Consider the following 19,453-nt stretch of genomic DNA (forward strand, 5'->3'; position numbering starts at 1 on the left):
CTGCATATATATATTATTATATACATATATATATACACATATATACATATATACATTACACATATATACATAATAATATATATACATATATATATATATATATATACACACACATATATATATACATATATAACATACATATATATACATACATATATATTAATATTAAAGATATTATATATAGCATATATACATATATATACACACACATATATATGAAAGAGAGGAGAGAGAGAGTGAGAAGAGAGGCAGTATTATTGATACAACAACATATTGATAGATTGAGATAAAATATACATACGTATTATTACGCATATTGCATGTTATTATTGACATACAAGATTACATATTACGCATACAGACATATGATATTATTGCATTATTATTATTACGTATTTATATACATTTATTTATATGCATGTATTATTACGTGATACGCATTACGTATTTACGGCGACATGTGCACATGTACATGTACATGCATTACGCATACATACATACGATATTACATGCAGCATTGATATTATACGGTGCAGGTAATATTACGTGACGGTGCGGTGGCGGTATTATTATTACGCATTATTATGCGGTGGCAGGTGACATTATTGACGCATTACGGATGTGGACATGCATTATTATTACTGCATGCACATACATATTGCACAGTATTGCACGCATTGATATACGCATATGCGACATATTCACACACAGCACAGCATATTAATGACATGAATGTGCACTGCACATACAGACATTACTGCAGCACTGCATATGCATTATTATTAGTTGACATACATTGCATACATGACATATTTATACACAGACACATATTTATATGATGACAGACATATGTGACATATTTTACAAGTATTGCATGCACAAAAAGCACACACATATTTGCACATACACATACACAAGAGACATGCACATGCATGTGCATTATTACACAGACATTATTATTATTTATTATTATTATTATTGACATGACATGCACATTATTGCATTACACAGTATTACACATTATTATTATTGCAGACAGTATTGAAGACACATACATGCAAAAAATACATATTATATTTATTATGGCATACATACCATTATTACATGCATTACGCAGGACATTGACACACATATTATACATACATGTGATGACATGGCCATGCATTACACATTGCATACACAGACACATTTATTACATATATATATATATATATATATATATATATATATATATATATATATATTATATTGCTATATGTGTATATATATGTGTATATATATATGTGTATATATATATATGTATATATATAAGAACATCTACTTTTAATCCCAGGTGTTTTGTTGAATCCTTTTAATATAATATGTGCTGCTCTCAGCAGTAAACAGGATGAGAACAGTTGCTTAGTCTTGTTTGTATTTTTCCTGCAGAAATTGCCTGAACACATGCAGAGACACGTGGAGAATGACAGTACAATACAGCCTTGACAGCAGGGGTGGTGAAGTGATGCAGCAGATTAAGTTGGAGTCGTGTTCATTATAATACATCAGCTGATTTCTTTTTGTTTCAAAGTTCTTTTCAGGGTGTTGTTTTCCGTTAGGAGATCATTCATTTATTTTCTAGCTATTGAGGTGCTGATTACATCTCGTTGGTCTCGTGCATATTGTATAGTCTCTGTGATGGTGAGACGAGACAAGCTACTGAAGCTGTTGTGACATGACTGAGACATTCAATCTTACACACTCAATCAGTCCTGCTCTATATATCTATTTATATATATATATATATATATATATATATATATATATATATATATATATATATATATATATATATATATATATAATTTTTGTTGTCACAGTGAATGCATGCCATGGCTGTATACACCATCAAATATATTATACAGTAACCCTCTTCAGATATGTCATAAGTATATGTGAAACTAATTATTCAGAACATTTCTACAACGATGCTGCACTGGCATACACAGCTCGGAGTAGCTTTTGTGTTAACTGCCTTCAGAATCGATCTTGTTTAAATTTGTTTTGGCTATTGACTCTGAAGTGGAGGTAACAGGTTTTAATAATGTTTAAATCTGTCAAAGAAGAGCAAAGTAGAAATGTCAGTGTCTAAACCTAAACAAAATTAACTTGGTTATACATCAAATCTTAACACCCAGTTTGCTTGTCCTGCTGCACTCAATAGTTATTTCATATATTTAAGATTTAGCATTACGCTCCTGTCACTGTCACGTTGTCGGACTCACGATGGACAATTCCATCAGTCGTCAAAATCGATGCAGCAGATGCAGAGATATTCTCTTTATTCCATCCGTTGGTCTTCCTCGTAAAAACCTGGTACCTACAATACCCATAATGCAACTCAACCACCGCAGATTTAGGTGTGTTGTGCTAGTAGTGGCTAATGTAGCCTCGAGGCGCTAGCCTCATGCAGAGATGAGGAGCTGCTACAGAGGTCTGGTAAGCTCACCTTTTTCTAGTCTCGCATTGCGAGACCTATCTCCACAGCGCTGTGTCAGAGCTGGAGTATGGTCTGGCTATACGCTTATCTATTCTGGGATAGGGGGAAAAATGCTCTGCCTTGTTTGTATTGTTTTAAACCAATCACAACCTTCCTGGGCAGCACTAAGCCCCGGGTGCAGTGACGGTGTCCTTGCAAAATAGATAGCAGAGATCGGGAAAGGGAAGGACGTCAGGCTTTATCCCAGCACTGTACATCCGGTGAGCCAGACTAACCTCTAACTCCTCACCCTTTCCACCCCCAGCTAAAACCGACTCAAGTGACATCACTTTCACGCAGCTCTCTGGAGACATACACGTTTTATGCAACTTGTCTTTACATAAACAGGAGTACACCCCAAGACCTGTAAACAGACTGATGTACATTGGTGGAGTTCGCCTTTCAAAGATGATGTAAAAGTTTCTGAAATTTCCATAACCTCAGACATTAAGGATCATTCTTGGTAATTTTAGAAGGGGTGGGCTCTGAGGATTTTCAAATCCTTTCTAGTTTTTCAAAAGTTTTGTTCTAAGATTGTCCTCACTTCAGTGTGGAAAGGGACGATGGCTCAGATGTAAAAATAAACAAGCTTAACTTGCTTGTATACTATATTATTTATAGAAGGTGCAGTTTGGGAAGTAACTGCAGGGTTTAAAAGCCATAGGCTAATATTTAGCAATCTGTACCTTCCGTATAAAGAATAAAATTTGTATCTTTACCCGCCTGCTTTTAAGTCAGATTTTATTTTTTTTTTATTGGAAAATAGTTATTTTTCCTGATATCACAGTGTAAAGACAATGTATCTTCAATTACGTCCTGGCTTTGTTACACTTGATAACTATAAAATGAATTCTTTATGTCGACAGAGGTTTGGTTATAAAAGGAGTACGTTTTGCATCATTACATATATAAACCATCTGTTAAATTATAACTTTTACATTTTCACATTTCCCAGAGAGTTATTCTCGGCAATGTGCTTTCCCCCTGTACAACATGTATTTGAGAAAACTTATTTTGTTCAATGGATAAAGTACTGTAGTAGTGAAAGTTGTCAGATCAAACTGGCCAGAGAGTAACTTCTAAGAGTGCTGTATTTAAGTCATGCCTTAATTTTTGTATGTTCTACTGTACAGTGTGCATTTGATTTGTGTTTAATACCTACTGTATGTGTACAGCAATAAAAAATACAAATAATTACATTATTCACCTCTGCTATATTTAAAAAACAATATGTAGTACATTCAGTATCTCTCTGAAGATTTGTCAAACAAAATGTTCATTCATGCAGTTCTCATATTTAAACATTTCTCTTTTAACACTGATACTTCCAGCTTTGTATTACTAGGTACAAATTCTTTGTAACGTATGAACTTAGCAAGAAAGGTCAACTCTCTACGTGCCTGCTAGCATTACCGCCTATCACTGCTTCATGCCAAACACTGATGTAACATGATTATCAGGTTACACTGACTTCAGCATGCATCAAATGTTGCTCTCGTCAGCACTGCAGAGTCTAGAAAACTGATGACATTTCAGGAAAATGCTTAATACTGATATGTTATTTAAAAATAAGCTAAGAACTTAAATCTAACCCATCATAGTTTGAATGATGAGAGAAATCTAAATTCCACATAAAAACTGGCGAAATCATCGAACCTGACACTAAGACTTAGATCTTGTTGTAATCACAAAATCTGTGCAAAAATATTCCAATTAAGAGGCTTTCGGGGAGAGTTGAGTCATGAACGTGAGCTCCAACTGTCTGCAGCTACATCAGTGGTCAAGAAGGAGACTTAAGAATACAGGGTCAGCTGAAGCCACTGAAAGAGGGACAAAAAAACCAAAATGAGCATAAAGGGATTTATTTTGAAAGTATACTTACAGTACACACTGAGTGACCAGAAAACTTCAAGACACAGTAATACTTAAGGCTGTAGTTTGTGCCGCTGTATTAGAATGCACCATATAGTGAGTTTTTTTCTGATATTTTTTGGTCGATATATAAAGATTAAGTGGCAAAAATATTGGAAACACCTGTCAGTGTAATGTAATCCAACATAGCAGTACTTCGAAATGCAATCTCAAAAAAGCAAAATAAAAAATAATCAAGTAAGGTAGTGAGAAGCAACTGGTGTTTCTCTTTTTTTGGTTACTCAGACTGTAAGCAAGTTTGAAGCTCTGGACAAACTTGGTAAATTGGGAATGTTTAGCCAAACTACTACTTTCAAACTCTTATAATTTCTAAGGTGAAGAATGAATTTTAATGCCCTTTATCACAATCATGTCTTAATAGTCTTCTCACAAAGACAATGTAGGTAATACTGTTTGCGACAACATATATACAGTATAGCAAAAGGCTTAGAATATCATATTGTGAAAACAATGTTAAAAGGGGCTTACCTCCAGGACATTGAGCTTGATTATTCCATCTCCATCTTTGTCAAAGGCATTAAAAGCTCCTGCAAGAGACACAATAAATGAGTCTTCATCCATGTCTATATAAATCTTGAACTGGTGCAGGGCAAGGCTGCAATTAGTGGGCCCTCCAGGTAAACGTTGGCCCCTTGAAAGATTTATAAAAAGTGTTAAACATTCTGTATTTGTATTAGCAGTGATTCTTTTAAAAACAGTAGGTAAAAGCATGAGGTAAATCAATAAAAAAAAGCTCAGGTAAAAGCATGAGGTAAATCAATAAAAAAAAGCTCAGGCGTGGTGTGTACTTACTGAACATGCCCTCTAGTCTCACAAAACAGCAGATATAACTGTCAAAATCGATGTTTAGGTGTTCGTCTGCGTAGCGCATGGCTATGATGTCATACAGCTGTCTGTTGAGTTGAAACCCTTCATGTGAAGAAGACACAGATTAGGTTCATGGTCGACAGTTTATATCACGTTACAGGTTTCTAACAACAGGCTGGAAAGTATGGGATGTGATTTCTGACAAAACTGGGAATTTAACCCTCATATGATTTTATTATAATGTATTGTGACTGTAGTCTATTACAAATAACATTTAATGTATGCTTTATTAGAGTTTTAAATGATCAGCTCTGGAAAAGCATTCAATCTAAAACTTGAAATATAAATTATGCATGGAGAAACATCCTGTGAGTGGTTAATTCTCGCTGGTGTTTCTTTCCTGCTGCTCACCTGCATCATTAACAGCGTTCCTCATCTCAAAACTACTGATGGAGCTGGATTTGTCTTTATCGTATTGTTTGAAGATCCGCTGCAAACACATGAGATGAACAGTCAGATGTTTGTTAAACATGAGCAGAAGCTCTAGAGTGGTTACAATGGTCATACCTGCCACTCCTTTATCTTTTTCCACAAGTGTTTGAACTCCTGTAGGTTCAGCTTTCCTGTCCCATCAGTCTGAGAGACAGTCAGTCAGTTATGGAAATCAACACAGCCAGTGAAGCCATTTTTAAAGGTGCATTTGATTTTTTTGTATTACTTTCCTTCATGGTTTATTTCATTAATATTAAGTGATTTAAATATAGTAGCACAGTCCATAAAAATAATACACTTGTTTTGTAAGTAATATTGGAATTGCTAATGAAATAAAAGATGCGTTACCCCTTTAACTTTGGGTTGCAACAGTAGAGTATTTAGGAAAAATAGTTTTAGTGCCCATTCAATTGCCTCAGTCACTGGAGGGACAATATTGGAACCCATTGGCCTTCGATTTGACGACGATTTAGACTCTGGGGGCAACAGCAAATGTTTCGGGGGTTATGGTGTAACCAGCCGATATCTTCCTGAGATGCGACAATAGAGTTGGAGTTGAGAGACTGCGTCTCTATAAGCAGATATGTGCATATGAATGCAGATACGTTTTTTAAAAAGCTAAATTGTCATAGATGATTACTGATGAGTTCTGAGATTGCATTTCAACCAATGCATTCTTCCTCTTTTGATCTCCACACAGACTGCATGCAACCAAAGCCAACTCAAACATGATTGGTCAATACTGCTCGGACTACAAATAGATACCAGAACGCTTCCAATACCAAAATCTTGTCCCATTGCCTACAGAATCTGCACTCATATGCAGATACCTGTTTATAGAGATTTCTAGAGGGATTGAAACTAACAACCTGCTGATGCCACCTTCCTAGGCAACATGAGGCTTCTCTCTTGTCATCTCCATATAAACTCCTGTAATTTTAAGCTTACTGAAAGGATACATCCATCAAGGCGATCATACTCCGACATGTCTCAAGGCTGAAACCCTCTGTCTTTATTTCATTATCTGTGGAAAGGGACAGCTCTGTATGATTGATCACATCATGGCACCAACTGTATCATGATGATCTAAATCTTTCCAGTGTACTCACGTTTGGCAAGTACGTTCTTCATGATCATCATGAGTTCGTTAGCACAGATCTGCATGTCCTGATGGAGGGAGGAACAATTTGTTGCATATACTGTATATTACATTCAGACATCCACACCTGTCCTATGTTGTCCTCATCCTCTCCTCTCTGTGTACTCACCTCACCAGCAATCTGTTTGTAAATGGCTCTGAACTGTTTTTCCTCTTCAGTCTCCTCCTCAGGTTGGAGTTGTTTTTTCTGGACAACACGTAAGAAAGAAGTCATTTATAAAAAATAAAATGTGTGACAGCTTTAAGTTGTAAAACCTTAATTTTATGTATTTTAGGAGTATTATTTTATGTTTGGACAAGGTAAGAGACATCTTAGCTTCACTAGTAGATCTTACTTCACTGATAATGAAATGTTTTTAGCTATAGTTCAAGCAATTCTTGATAGATAAAGTGCAAAACCAGCTTGACCTGATGCAATTTGCTTATCGGCCATTTAGATGAGTGGATTATACTACCACTCCTCCACTGAACTTGAATCTTTACAAGCATTTGGGTACGAAAACCCATGCTAGACTCTTATTTGTTGAATTCTCCTTAGCTTTTAATACAATCCAGCCTCCCATTTTATCCAGTAAAATATTGTCAAATTTCAATCTTGATGTTGGCATGGTGAAATGGCTTATGGATTTTTTAACATGCAGGCCCCAGTCAGGGCAAATTGCACCACAAGGGTGTGTAGTGTCCTTGTGTTGTGAACAACTGTAGGAGTTGCCACACAAAGAGGCATCTCTTTAAATTTGCCGACGACACGGTTATATGCGGTCTGCTCCAGGATTGAGAGGTCGATCATGGGCCAGTCTTTACATATTTTGTGGAGTGGTGGGTCAGCCATTTACTTAAGTGAAATGTTCAAAAAACTAAGGACATGGTTATTGATTTTAGAAAAAAACTATATCCACCTCTCCCTACCACAATTAAGGGCACAATTAAGGGCACAGTGGTGGAGATTCTCAAGTCATATAGGTACATGGGAACAGTGATTGATAAAAACTTGATCCATCAATGTATCCAAAATCTGCAAAAACGCCTGCAGAGATTGTATTTCCTGCGCAGACTAAACTCTTTTAATGTAGATAAGATTTTGATGGTTTTATTCTACAGATCTTATTTTGAGTCCATTTTAACTTTCTATTTGATTTCATTTTATGGGAACCTTACAATACAAAACAAAAGTTGAAGATAATTGGCAGGCAGCGGTTCTCTCTAACAAAGATCATTGACAGACAGGTTTTGCAAAAGACACGGCCAATCTTCCCACCCATTTTTGGAGGAATTTATTCCTCCTCCCTCTGGGTGGAGATATAGGCTACCTAGATCAAAAGCAAATTTTCTTTTGTTCCTTGTGCAATTAAAGCTGTTAACTTGCACAACTCTTGAATGCACAGTTTTTTTTATTGGTGTCACTTGGGCTTTCTCAGTGAGACTTTTAGTAATCACTTTTCCAGACAATCTCAAAGGATTTTATTTGACACTGTTCACTTTTTAAGTGCTGAAATTGTTCTTAATCAATCTGTTGATTGTGTGCTGCTAAGATGGACAATAAAGAACTCTGAACTGAATTGAACTCTGAACTAGCTTGCTTTAGCTTTTAGCTTGTCTGATGTTTTTTTGTCAATTATAATTACATTTAGCGTAATGTTATATAATAAACTAAATTACTAAGATGTTAGTAATTAGAGGAAACAAGTAGAATAAGTTGGTAAATTAGCTTAAGCCAAGGCTAGCTGTGACTGCACACCAGCTTAAAGTGCAGTCACTGTGGATGGTTCAATTACCAGCCGCGATAGACCACTGGTATTATTGTTGTTGTCACAAAACTTTACAGGCGTGTAGTTGAGATCAGAATGAAGGCTGAGTTGGAAGATGGGTGTGATCCGAGCAAGCCCAGTTTAAGCTCCTGGCCCGAGAACATTGCAAAATTCAGTCACAAACTTTAAAGGTGTGTAGTTAAGATTAAAATGAAGGCCGAGGAAGTTGGGAGTGGGACATTGGTCCCCCAACTTTACAACCCTGGCCCAATTTGGCGTCAAGACTGGTGTGATCCCATCACAAGATGATCTCTAGTTGTGTCTGTTTTACATGTTGCTGGTTTATTGTTTTGTTTAAAATCATGTTTGCGTGATAAAATTGCACAAATGAGAGGGTGTGACTGCTTTTCTTATCAATAAATCTTTATTTGGTGATCAGGGATCAAAATATTAGAATTGTTCTCTTGTTCTCTTCTTTGTTCCTGCTGCACTATACTGTATATAACACTATATTAGTGATTGATGCATTTCCTTATAGTACCACAGGAGAGCAGCACATTAGAGAAACACAAACAACTAGGCTTGTATACACTGAGGCTTTACAGAAAAACAGGTGCAGCTGAGACACTTGAGATCAGTTGGCTTCAAACTCAATTGTTTTATTCCCAGCGGTGTTATTTGACCTGGTCAAGATTGCATTTTAGAGCCGTCAGTGTCCAGAAATGATGACAGGTCAAAGGTCACTATGAACTATTTGCTGCAGTGTCAGAGTTTGTCATAGAAAGATTACCTTTGGTTTCTTCCTCTTTTCCCCCTGAATCCCGTCATGCTCGATTTCTTTGTTGGCCCGTGCTCTGTCTGACACAAATACAATAGGCTGGCATGTGGGTAATGGCAGTTAGTAAGAGGAGAGACGGGTTATAAAAGACAAACAGAAAAAGAGAGTTCATTTATAGTCATTCCACTGATCATAAATAATCTATATATGCAATGATGTGGAATGATGACACAAACTATAACTGCCAACACTGATAACAGCTGACATATAATGTAGAGAAGCAGTGGGAAAAGCAGAGTTTAAAAGCAATCTAACGATGCTACTGACACATGCACTTATTACCTTTTCTTTCTTTTTCTTGTCTTGCTGATGGCCAATAAGACAAGGAAGGACAGAAGGATGAAATGAGATGAAAAGGAGGCAAACACTTTTCAAGTCTGTTAGTTACTATTGTGGGAAAAACAGTACAGTATGAATTAAGACAAGACAATGAGATTTCAAAAACAAGGTTGATGTATGTGACACAATCAGGGTTTTACAAAAAATCAAATCCCAACTGATATTGCAGTGCGAAAGAAGGTTGCAGTATGCAGGTAAATGTATATTCAGCCTCTTAAAAAGGGAGTGGGAAGCCTAATGTCAAGCATACTTGATATTACTATTAATGTCTTATGTCTCTCTGTATATTGGGTGTGCCTAAATGTTTGTGTAAATGTATAATCTACTTCCTGAGGAGTGTTATGGTTGAAAGACTATCCTGGCTTTAAAGAAATGTCCCTTTTTATAGACAAGGGTGAAAAATACTTGATAAAAATGAATGATCTTAGTCATAATGTTTTTGTTTTACATCCCAGTATGTCTGTTTAATCTGAAATGTTATAAAATAACTTTTTGAATACCTTGTTTGAGAAATAATGTTGTAGACATAAAAAGTAAACCTCTGTTTTAGTCATTTCACCACTGAAATATCTGTCATAAATATATTTTGGTCCCATTTCTTCTTTTAATATGTTGCAAACCTGCATTTGGTCAGATCCAATCGTGTTCTCTGCCTCCCTGCGAGGAAAAACAGACCCATTAGGATTCCTGCTATTCATTGATAATGGCCTTTGCTATATTTTGCAATTTTACTGTCAACAGTCCCCAAAATAACTTCACCACCAAATATGGCCGGTGCCCAACCCCCAGTGATCCTTACTCAGACATGTTCTGCTTCTCAGAGAAGACCCTGAGAATGAACTCTCCCTCTTGATGAGCTTCAAAGGTCGTTGGGATGATGACGTACTCTCCTGGAGGCAGCTGGAAACGCTCCGTCACCTCCCGCAGGTTAATGTAGGTCTTGCATTTAGCTTTGGAGGCTGTGTACAGGAAGAAGTCCTTCTGCATGTGTTGATCCTGTCCGCACATCTATGGGTGGAAAGAAATCAGTTGGTGAGATGGGAATGATCTCTTCAAATAAAGAAAGTAGTCTATAAAGAAAAAAAGTATTGAAAGCAAAGGAATAGTTCAAAATTGGGACTCTCTTGCAGTGTGATGTGTGAGGATTTGCCAGTTTTCTCTGCATTATATGAGTGGAAATGAAATATCTTTGGGTTTTACACTGTTGATGGGATGAAACAAGCATTTTGGCTTGTGTTGTAAGTTGTAGATAGAGGTTTCACAAGAGCATGAACCACTACACTACTACTACTACTACTACTACTACTACTACTACTACTACTACTACTACCACATGTACTGCTAAATCAAACACAACACACAAACATGACTCATTGGAGATAGGCTTCAGGTCAATACTGTGGAAACGCTGACTTCATCAAATTAACATCCTTCTCCAAGACTGGCATACCTCCTTCGGCACCTGCCGAGACAAAGAGGAAGGTAAAGAAGAAGGTCAACTCCAGTGAATGTACATTAGCCTATCCAGTGATTTAGCTTTCCTGTGATCGGTACCTCGTAGATGGAAAATCCGATGGTGAGGAATTTGGCCCCTTGATGGCGCTGCATCCTTCGCCCTTTCTGCATCAGAGCCACGACAACAGTGCAGGTCGCCTGCCCGTCCTCTGGGTCGTCATCCTCCTCGTACAGTTTCAGCCGATACTGTGGGTTCGTCCAGAATGTGTCTGTAAAACACAAAAGAGAAATCTGCAACAAAGGGTACATCATAGCAGTGAAGACACATGAACCATGTGGGACTTAAATAATTTGATTACTATTGGCTTTAAGAGGAATAAAAGCTGATATAAAAAAAGAATCCAAGGCCTACGTGGGAAGTTCCTGCAGCCGCCAGCAGAGCTGCCTCTCACCCAGCGACCCTCATTGACCGACACTGTCCAACTGTGCCTTTCATCACCCTGCAGGGTGTCGGGGGTCAAGTTACACATCTCCAACTTTGTGAAGTTCCTCTGGAAATCATCAAAAGACATCCTGGAGGGGAACATCAAACAAGAAGTTCTTTACTGTTAATTTGGTGAGACAACTTTGCTCTTTTTTTTTTTACCATTAATGGGGCAAAAAATGTAAAGCGGCTGAGGGTGAGCCGCAGATGTATGGGTTCAGCTGTACTTTAAGCTAAATGCTTACATGCTGTGGTGGAATTTCCAAAAACACCATGTTGTGGTATGATGAGACCAAGGGAAAGCTTACATGACATCATCAGGTCATTCAGGTCAAGGGACGAGAACGTTCGGCCAGTCTCTAATAACCAAACCTGTACATGTATAATTATGTTTGTCTCTACAGATTCAGGGAGTCTAGGCAGTTGTATGATAAGGGAATGTTTTGTCTCAAGACTGTCTCCTTTTGGAGGTCGGTGGGCCAGCCACACTTTAGCATACTTCCCAGAGAGAGAGCTAGGCTGAACTAGGCTTTAGCATCTGTGTTTAGGCAACTGCAATATCTTTGTTTACCTTAAAGGTTCAGCTAAACGTAACGCCTCCAGCATGAGTTTAAATACACCTTCAGGAAGACAGGAACTTCAGAGAGTTGGGACGGCACTGCACAATAACACATTGTGGTTAAACCGTACTGCCTGTTTAATTGTCTCCTCAATTTGGTGTTCATTAAATGCTTCTGTGTAAGTCATAAGTCTCCTGAACCTTTGTCACGTACGTGAAATGAGTTGTGCTGCTCCTGAGTTTTTCCTTAACACATGCTAATGGTAACCACAATTAACACATTAATTTATTTCCACATGTAAAGTTATGATGTTAACATACATTTGAATACCGTGGCAGAAACGTTTGTGCTACCTTTTGCTTGAAGGTTACACTGGATCAAGAAACAAATCACCTCTTGGGCAGCTTTACAATTTTGTGCCTATGTAGTATCAAGTACAGTACGTCATCAGAAGAGACCATTGAGTCTTAAGCAAAAACAGAGCTACAAAACTGGTGAAAATATAAAATTAATATTTAATTTTATGAACAAGCCAAAATAATACATTTGATGCAGAGTATGTTTTACTCACCAGAACTCACTCTCCTCTACAGTCTGTTTTTTTAGGTTGTCCTTGTCTGCTGTGGAAATGGTCGACCATTCCTTTGAACTACGGAAAGACCAAATCATATTAATACAAGACATCAAGAAAGAATTAGCCATAGTACAGCACCTGGCTCATATAAGCAGAATTATTGTAAATGTTATCAATTTTATAATAATATAAAAGGTCTCAGATTTTACTTTGCACTCCATGGTCCCTTCCACAGCACCCAACCCCAGGGATTTCGCAGGCGAATCAGGCGAATTCTGGTGTCCTTTGCAACCTCGTCACACTAGAAACAACAACCAACCTGTCAGCATCACTTTAGCAGGCCCTCTTACAACGAATACCGAATATGCATTTATAGTAAGTGGACATTTTACTCTACCTCTGCCAGACCTATGATGGAGTAGGCATGACCCCTGACCAGCCCCTGTTCAGTCCGAGTCTCCACATCAGTGGCTGAAAGAATCTGAAAGATACAACCAACATTCATGCAACACACATGTCAACGCAAAAGACATACTGATCTTTGAGGCAATACATGTTGCTAAAACATCATTTTAATTCAGTAACTTTTTCTGGATTTGATGGTTAAAATCTAGTTTTTTTTAAGATGTAAAAGTGGGGATAATAAATCAAACTTTGCACATTAATTCAGCTTCTCAGAGTGTGACAAAAATTTTGAAACAGGCTGATTTGCATGAGGAAAAGAAATGTATTTCCTGTTTATTGATAGGGTTGTTGTTTTTTACAGTGTCCCTAATATCCACCTCCTCCTTAAAGTTGAATTTTACTTTCATATTCCAGGCAGTTGTGTTGCTGCATGGCTCATCTAATGTGCATTTCTCTTCTGTGCACTTCATTTCACTGCTTTCATCACCACTCACATCTATGGAGCAGCCCATTAGCGAGCCTCTCTCCAGCGCCTTCCTCATGATGTTATAGAGGTCTTTGGGCGCCTCAGACAACTCAAAGAATTCGGTAAGTCCTCCTGTGAAATCCTCCATGGCTTCCAAAGTGTTGCCCCCTTTAAGTGCCTCATAAGACCCGTGCAACCTGAGAGAGAGAGACAGAGAGAGAGAGAGGTCAATCATTCTGGTCAATGCGCTGACATGTGTGTTATCTCTGAGGCTTGGATTTTTCACAGTGTCTGCAGCCAATTTAGGAAACATGAGGAGTGGTGTGCCCATTTAGTGTCTCTACACTACAAAAGAAAATACACCTTAATAAGACATTTAGCTCAAAATTGGATTTTAAAACTTGTTTCACTTGAAATAAGTTGAAGTAATTAAATCTCAGCGAGGTGAGAGGTCAGTGGTTTCAGGTGTCAATCATCTTGTTTGACAGATTTTCTTAAATTATGTGGTATTACTTTAAAGCTAATGGAGTAATTGTCCCTTTTTCTCAAATACTGTCACTGATACTGATAAAAAAAAAACATTTAATAAAATTTGCATTTAAAAGACCCGAAATGATTTCATGATCCCCAGGCTTTAACTTCTTTAAGCGAGAAAACAAAAACTGAAGACTTTTTTCAGTAAATCTGAACTCTACTGAATGAATTAACATCATGGAGGTGACGATGTGGAGATCTGCACGACTTCAATTTGCAGTGAACATTGATAGACTGGGCTCACTTGGCATAAGCCTTTTCCAAAAGAGCACTCCAGAACTCGTTCTTTCTGAAAGATTTGGTGAAAACCAGCTGGTTCTTGCAGGTGGGGATGCGGTCGTCCACAACCACATCGATCCATTCGCCATAACGCCAGAACTGAGTGTAAGAAGACAGAAAAGATTTAAAACCGTAGTGAGAGAGAAAAATCATTTATAGACGGGCAAAGAAAAGCTCATATCATCTTCTAGATTATTAGTAGATTCATATCTGTTAAACAAAGTGTCCATGTTTCAATCAATTACCTTTTTTTCTTTCTTAAAAATTATGAATGCCTGACCAATACTAGATTTTTGAGGCCATTATTGATATTGATATTTGAGAGTTCATGGCAATCTGATAATAATATATGTGCTGCTTTTAAAGTAATAGTTTGACATTTTGGAAAAAAACACTTTTTTTGCTTTCTTCCCAATGATTAGAAGTTTGCATGGCATTTACATGTTTCTTTAAGAATGATCAAATCCGTACAAAAACTAAAGTAAAAACTACAGTTTGCTAGTTTGCCACGTTGAAAAATAGACAGTGCTCTGTGGTGGACAAACTAAATTATGTGACACTGTTTCTAAATTACCTGTAACTTATCTTTATCTTCTGTACTGCATTTGTTAGTTCCTTATTTAAAACCAATAAATAACACCACCCCAAAAACATGGTTTAACGCCACTACACATATAGGCATGTCCATACATTTCACATGCATAGGTCTGGCAATGCGAGATTATCACAATTAAGAACTTATTTCACATGTGCTTTATCATGTGAAACTGTATTTCACATGTGATGAATTTGTATAAAAGCATCTTTCATATGTGAAATAGCATATTATACATGTAAAAACATGAACATAAAACATTTGGAGTGCCTTTGTAGCTGAATGGTTACAGCACATGCCACATAACCACAGCAAAAGAAAAAAAGTTGCTTATTGCACAATGTGCCCAATATCCATTTAAAACCTGGAAGTGGAAGATGCCTGCATAGTTGTCAGTGAAGCTCTGGTCCGGTGGAATCACTCTGTACAGCAGCTTCTCGTTCACTGTCAGACAGGCGATGGCAGCCAGCAGCCAGCAGTCACCTGTCAACAGCAGATTGATGAGCTATGAAAACACTCCAAACATACCACTTCATAAAGCAGTTGTCACAGATTGAAGTCACATTGCTGCAGGTGTCAGTCGCCAACATCAGTAAGGTAACTAAGTTAAGACTGATTCTCACGATCATTTCAGCTGCCAGGCATATTCCAGGCTCTGGTTTCTCCACCCCACGTCTTGGTTGTACTCTATGATGTTATATATGTTTTGTTTTATTGCCATATCCCCTACAAGGACTGTTTATGCTTGCACAGAATGTACACGCTGTCTTTAGCTGAGACACATTTGACTTTTTGCAACATCTATCCGGAACATCCATCCAGCACCAAAGAGTTTCTACACTTTATCATGCTCTTGCTGTCATATACTTTTTGTTTTTGTTGTTGTTGTATTTGCATATTGTAATTTGGCTATTGTTTTAGGATCACAATATTTATTGGACTGTAATTTCTTGAGATTGTTTTTATTTTATTTTATTTGTGCTGTAATCAGCACAAATAAAAAAAAGAGCTTGCTCTCAATGGCCCTCCCTTAATATAAATTAAAAAAATAAAGGTTATATACTTATTTGTTTTATTATAGTTATGAACATGCAGACTTTAGTAAGACAAAACAAATACTAATGTAAAAAAAGGGTCTGTGTGTGCAAAGGTGGACATCAGTGAAAGTAGATTGGTATCAAGACACCAAATCATACTTAGTCCGTCAGTTCCTAGGCAGCATGGTGGACTTGAACCAGCTGTTGAACCACTTGTTTGAAAGCAGAAACGGTTTAAATGTTACCCAATTCTCCCTGACAGATGTCTGTCCTGTTGGCTCCATCTATGATGAACTGGGGGTTTTCACAAATTTCCTGTCAAAGAAAAAAAAGTGAGGAGGAGTTAGGAGGTTTTTCTGAGCATGCTGCGCAAATATCAGTGCCAGGGTTCAAATCTTTTTTTCTCATTATGAAATACCATGTAACATGCAATGATAGATGCATTATAAAACCCTACATTTTAAATAAATTAATCCAATACTTTTATTTAAGTATATTTTCAGTTTGAAGTCCTGCATGATAACATGTGTAAGTGTAATTTTTCAAAATGTTGCCAATTTTAGATATAATATAAGATAGATTTTTCTAGACATTTAAAAACTTCTTATGTTTAATGAAATATTTATATTTCACACATTTATATTTCTCAAAGTAAGGTAATAATCATATTGGTATTGGTCAACATTTTGCGACCCCTCAACAATTCAAAATATGTATTTACAAATCTACACCTGACATGATTGACAATATGACAACTAAACCCTGAAACTGTAAGCGAGTTGGAGAAATTTCTGCATTCACTACATATGAGGCATATGAGGCAGCAGCTGTTGGAAGTTGTCTGGTCATGACCCTTTAGTCATCTTTACAAGTGATAACGTTGTGCCGAATGCAGAGAATCCCATAGCTCATACGCAGCTTTGACATGGCAGAGTTGACTGTGTCTGTGATCCTACAGGAAAATTACCAATTATCATCTAGATTTTATGGTTTATCTTTCCTGATATTTGCCTCTGGTAAGGTATTAATGCGTTAATGCTCATGCTGTCGAGCACATATTGCTTGTTGTTGTGAAATAGGTTTTAAATTGAAGTATAGTGTGCATAAAAGTGGTTTACAACTTGTGGATTTGGACCCCCTAAAGCAGTGGTTCTCAACCTTTTTGGGACCAGCGCGCCAAGTAGTTTAAAGTGTAAACTCGTATTGTGGTGAACCGTTGGTGTAAACTCGCCTTAAAACAAATGCCCCCCAAAGGCACCTCAACGCCCCCCCCTTTACACAAAATTGCTTCCAGCGCCCCCCGTCATCCTCTGAACGCCCCCAGGGAGGCTGTACCACTCCCGTTGAGAAACACTTCCCTAAAGGGTCACAAGATAAAACTGACTGAGTCACAAGATGATGAAAGGAATAAGAATGAAAACATATATTTCTGTTATACAAATTATGTTTATTTTTTCAGATTTGTTTCTTGTGAAATATTGGAAAATTTGGGCCTTTACAAATCCTTTAAATAAAGTTATCAGATAAGAAGCCAACAAGTTTGGGATCCATTGCTTTTTAAAACCTTTTAAAACTGCTTTGGATAGACAAAAACATATTCAGGATAATCAAGAAAACAAGAACATCACATTCAAAATGCGCTTGGTTTAGAAAACAAGGATAACGATAGGATAAAAAATATCAGGAATCAAATTTTATTCAGGAGCTTTCCAGCAGTGACTCTGTTCCCCTCATCCCACGATTGACCATAACTAATAAATGCAACCTCATGTTCCAAATTTAGAGCGTGCTCAACTGCTGACCCCCTGCTGGGACTCATGTATCACTAATCTCAGCTGCGAGGCAAAAGTGACATTCATCATCAGCCATTAAGCAGCAATCAAGCTGCAGATTCATGTTACACTGGAGTTTGTTATACGAAGCAGAAATTTCAAATTAAAATAATCTCTATTTTCAGTTTGTCCTTTGTGTTTACTGGCAATGTATTAGAGAGATAATTATAAATAATAATTAATAATAATAATATATATAGCCTAATGTGTATATATATATTGTATGTATTGATAATATTGCTGGATAAGTGTTGGGTCTTAGTTGAAGGTTTGTGTCATTTGTCGTGTCTGCATTTATTTTAGTGTTTAGATGTGTCAGTGTCAGGACTTTTGGCAAAAGATAGGTTAATCTGAACCATTTGGTGTCAAAGGCAGGGCGTTGGAAGACTATCAAACCCTCTTGCATGTGTATATCAGAAAAATATGAAACTCTGAAGCCAACACTGAGTTGCCACTATGTTTCCCAGCACTGGCAGAGGGTGTCCTCCTGTGTGAGAGTCAGCTGTCTGTGATTGTAGAAGGTGATAACCCAGAGCTATGCATCCACAACCATGCAGCCACTTGACACCCCAGGAAGCCATGTGTTGTGTAGGAAGTGATGAGATACATGGGGATTTTAGAGAAGAGCTCTTGTAAACACGTTAGAGACACTTTTGCTTATGAGAAACTTGGCCTAAAGGATGTAATGGCTAAAGACTGGCACTCACCGAGGGACGTTTCCACTCAATCTTCATGGACGGTTTTTGACTGTAGAAGAGTGAGGAGTCATCTGCAGGGAACAGGGGGTCTTCAAACACCACCTTCTTCGTTACATATTTGTCTCGCAATTCCAAAAAAGTCTTAAGACGCTTGGCATCCTTGACAGTCTCGTTTCTGCTTAGAATCGCAGAGTAGATGGAGTTAGTCCCAGCAGGAGGGTAATCAGCTTTGTCAACGGGCCCAGATGCTTCAGTTTCATAAAGCACCCTCACCTTTGTATCCTCAACAAGAGGCACTTTACATTTCTTGTCCCCCATTTTATCAGTGAACGCCTCAGCCTTTGGTGTTCTTGTTTCAAAGTGCAAAATAAAGAAACACCTTATTTGCAGAAACAAAGCCTGAACTTGCAAAACAGCCCAAAGAAACTTCCTGTGTCCTCCCTGACAATAAGTACTTTTAGTTCCTTTATTTGCTGGAAATGCTGTCAGCGCCCATGGACAGTCACCAGCCAACAGCTTGTCACACCAGCACTCACACAGTCAGTGCTGTTTCCCTGCTGCTGGCTGCACCTAAATATAGGACTCTTTAGTGGAGGGGAGGAGGCTCCTCGAAGAGAGACCCTAACCCAGACAACATTTTCAGGTCCCTGCGTCCTGTTCATGGGGGACTGTCCAAGATCTGTGCATCTAACTGAAGATAT

At 37.6% G+C, this 19,453-nt stretch overlaps 2 protein-coding genes across 5 annotated transcripts in view; one reads left to right on the forward strand and one right to left on the reverse strand.

Annotated features, from left to right (window-relative positions):
* The window catches only part of znf106b (zinc finger protein 106b), a 14,407-nt gene extending 10,695 nt beyond the window's left edge, over positions 1-3,712 (forward strand). For both annotated transcript variants that reach the window (XM_039781478.1, XM_039781479.1), the window contains exon 20: positions 1,429-3,712. In XM_039781478.1, the coding sequence (XP_039637412.1) occupies positions 1,429-1,485 (57 nt within the window). In that variant the 3' untranslated portion in view covers positions 1,486-3,712. The remainder of the gene's footprint in view (positions 1-1,428) is intronic.
* Positions 3,713-19,306, reverse strand: capn3b (calpain 3b). 3 transcript variants are annotated; one of them, XM_039781480.1, is made up of 23 exons: positions 18,762-19,306; positions 16,468-16,537; positions 15,550-15,668; positions 14,556-14,689; positions 13,806-13,974; positions 13,304-13,387; positions 13,116-13,207; positions 12,904-12,981; positions 11,701-11,861; positions 11,388-11,557; positions 11,284-11,295; positions 10,633-10,841; positions 10,454-10,490; positions 9,777-9,800; positions 9,447-9,533; positions 7,018-7,095; positions 6,859-6,916; positions 6,709-6,773; positions 5,825-5,893; positions 5,669-5,747; positions 5,243-5,359; positions 4,919-4,977; positions 3,713-4,338 (listed from the first exon to the last, which is right to left on the reverse strand). In XM_039781480.1, exons 1-23 carry the CDS (start codon positions 19,068-19,070, stop codon positions 4,312-4,314), a joined length of 2,307 nt encoding a protein of 768 aa, XP_039637414.1. In that variant the 5' UTR covers positions 19,071-19,306; the 3' UTR covers positions 3,713-4,311. The 3 variants fall into 3 exon arrangements, with proteins under 3 accessions (XP_039637414.1, XP_039637415.1, XP_039637416.1); XM_039781481.1 differs by lacking the exon at positions 9,777-9,800; XM_039781482.1 differs by lacking the exons at positions 10,454-10,490; positions 10,633-10,841; positions 11,284-11,295; ... (8 more) ...; positions 16,468-16,537; positions 18,762-19,306 and having other exon boundaries at positions 9,447-9,514; positions 9,777-9,795.
* Positions 19,307-19,453: the final 147 nt, after the last annotated feature.

Source organism: Perca fluviatilis, chromosome 18, assembly GCF_010015445.1.
Source record: "Perca fluviatilis chromosome 18, GENO_Pfluv_1.0, whole genome shotgun sequence".
Taxonomy (NCBI): domain Eukaryota; kingdom Metazoa; phylum Chordata; class Actinopteri; order Perciformes; family Percidae; genus Perca; species Perca fluviatilis.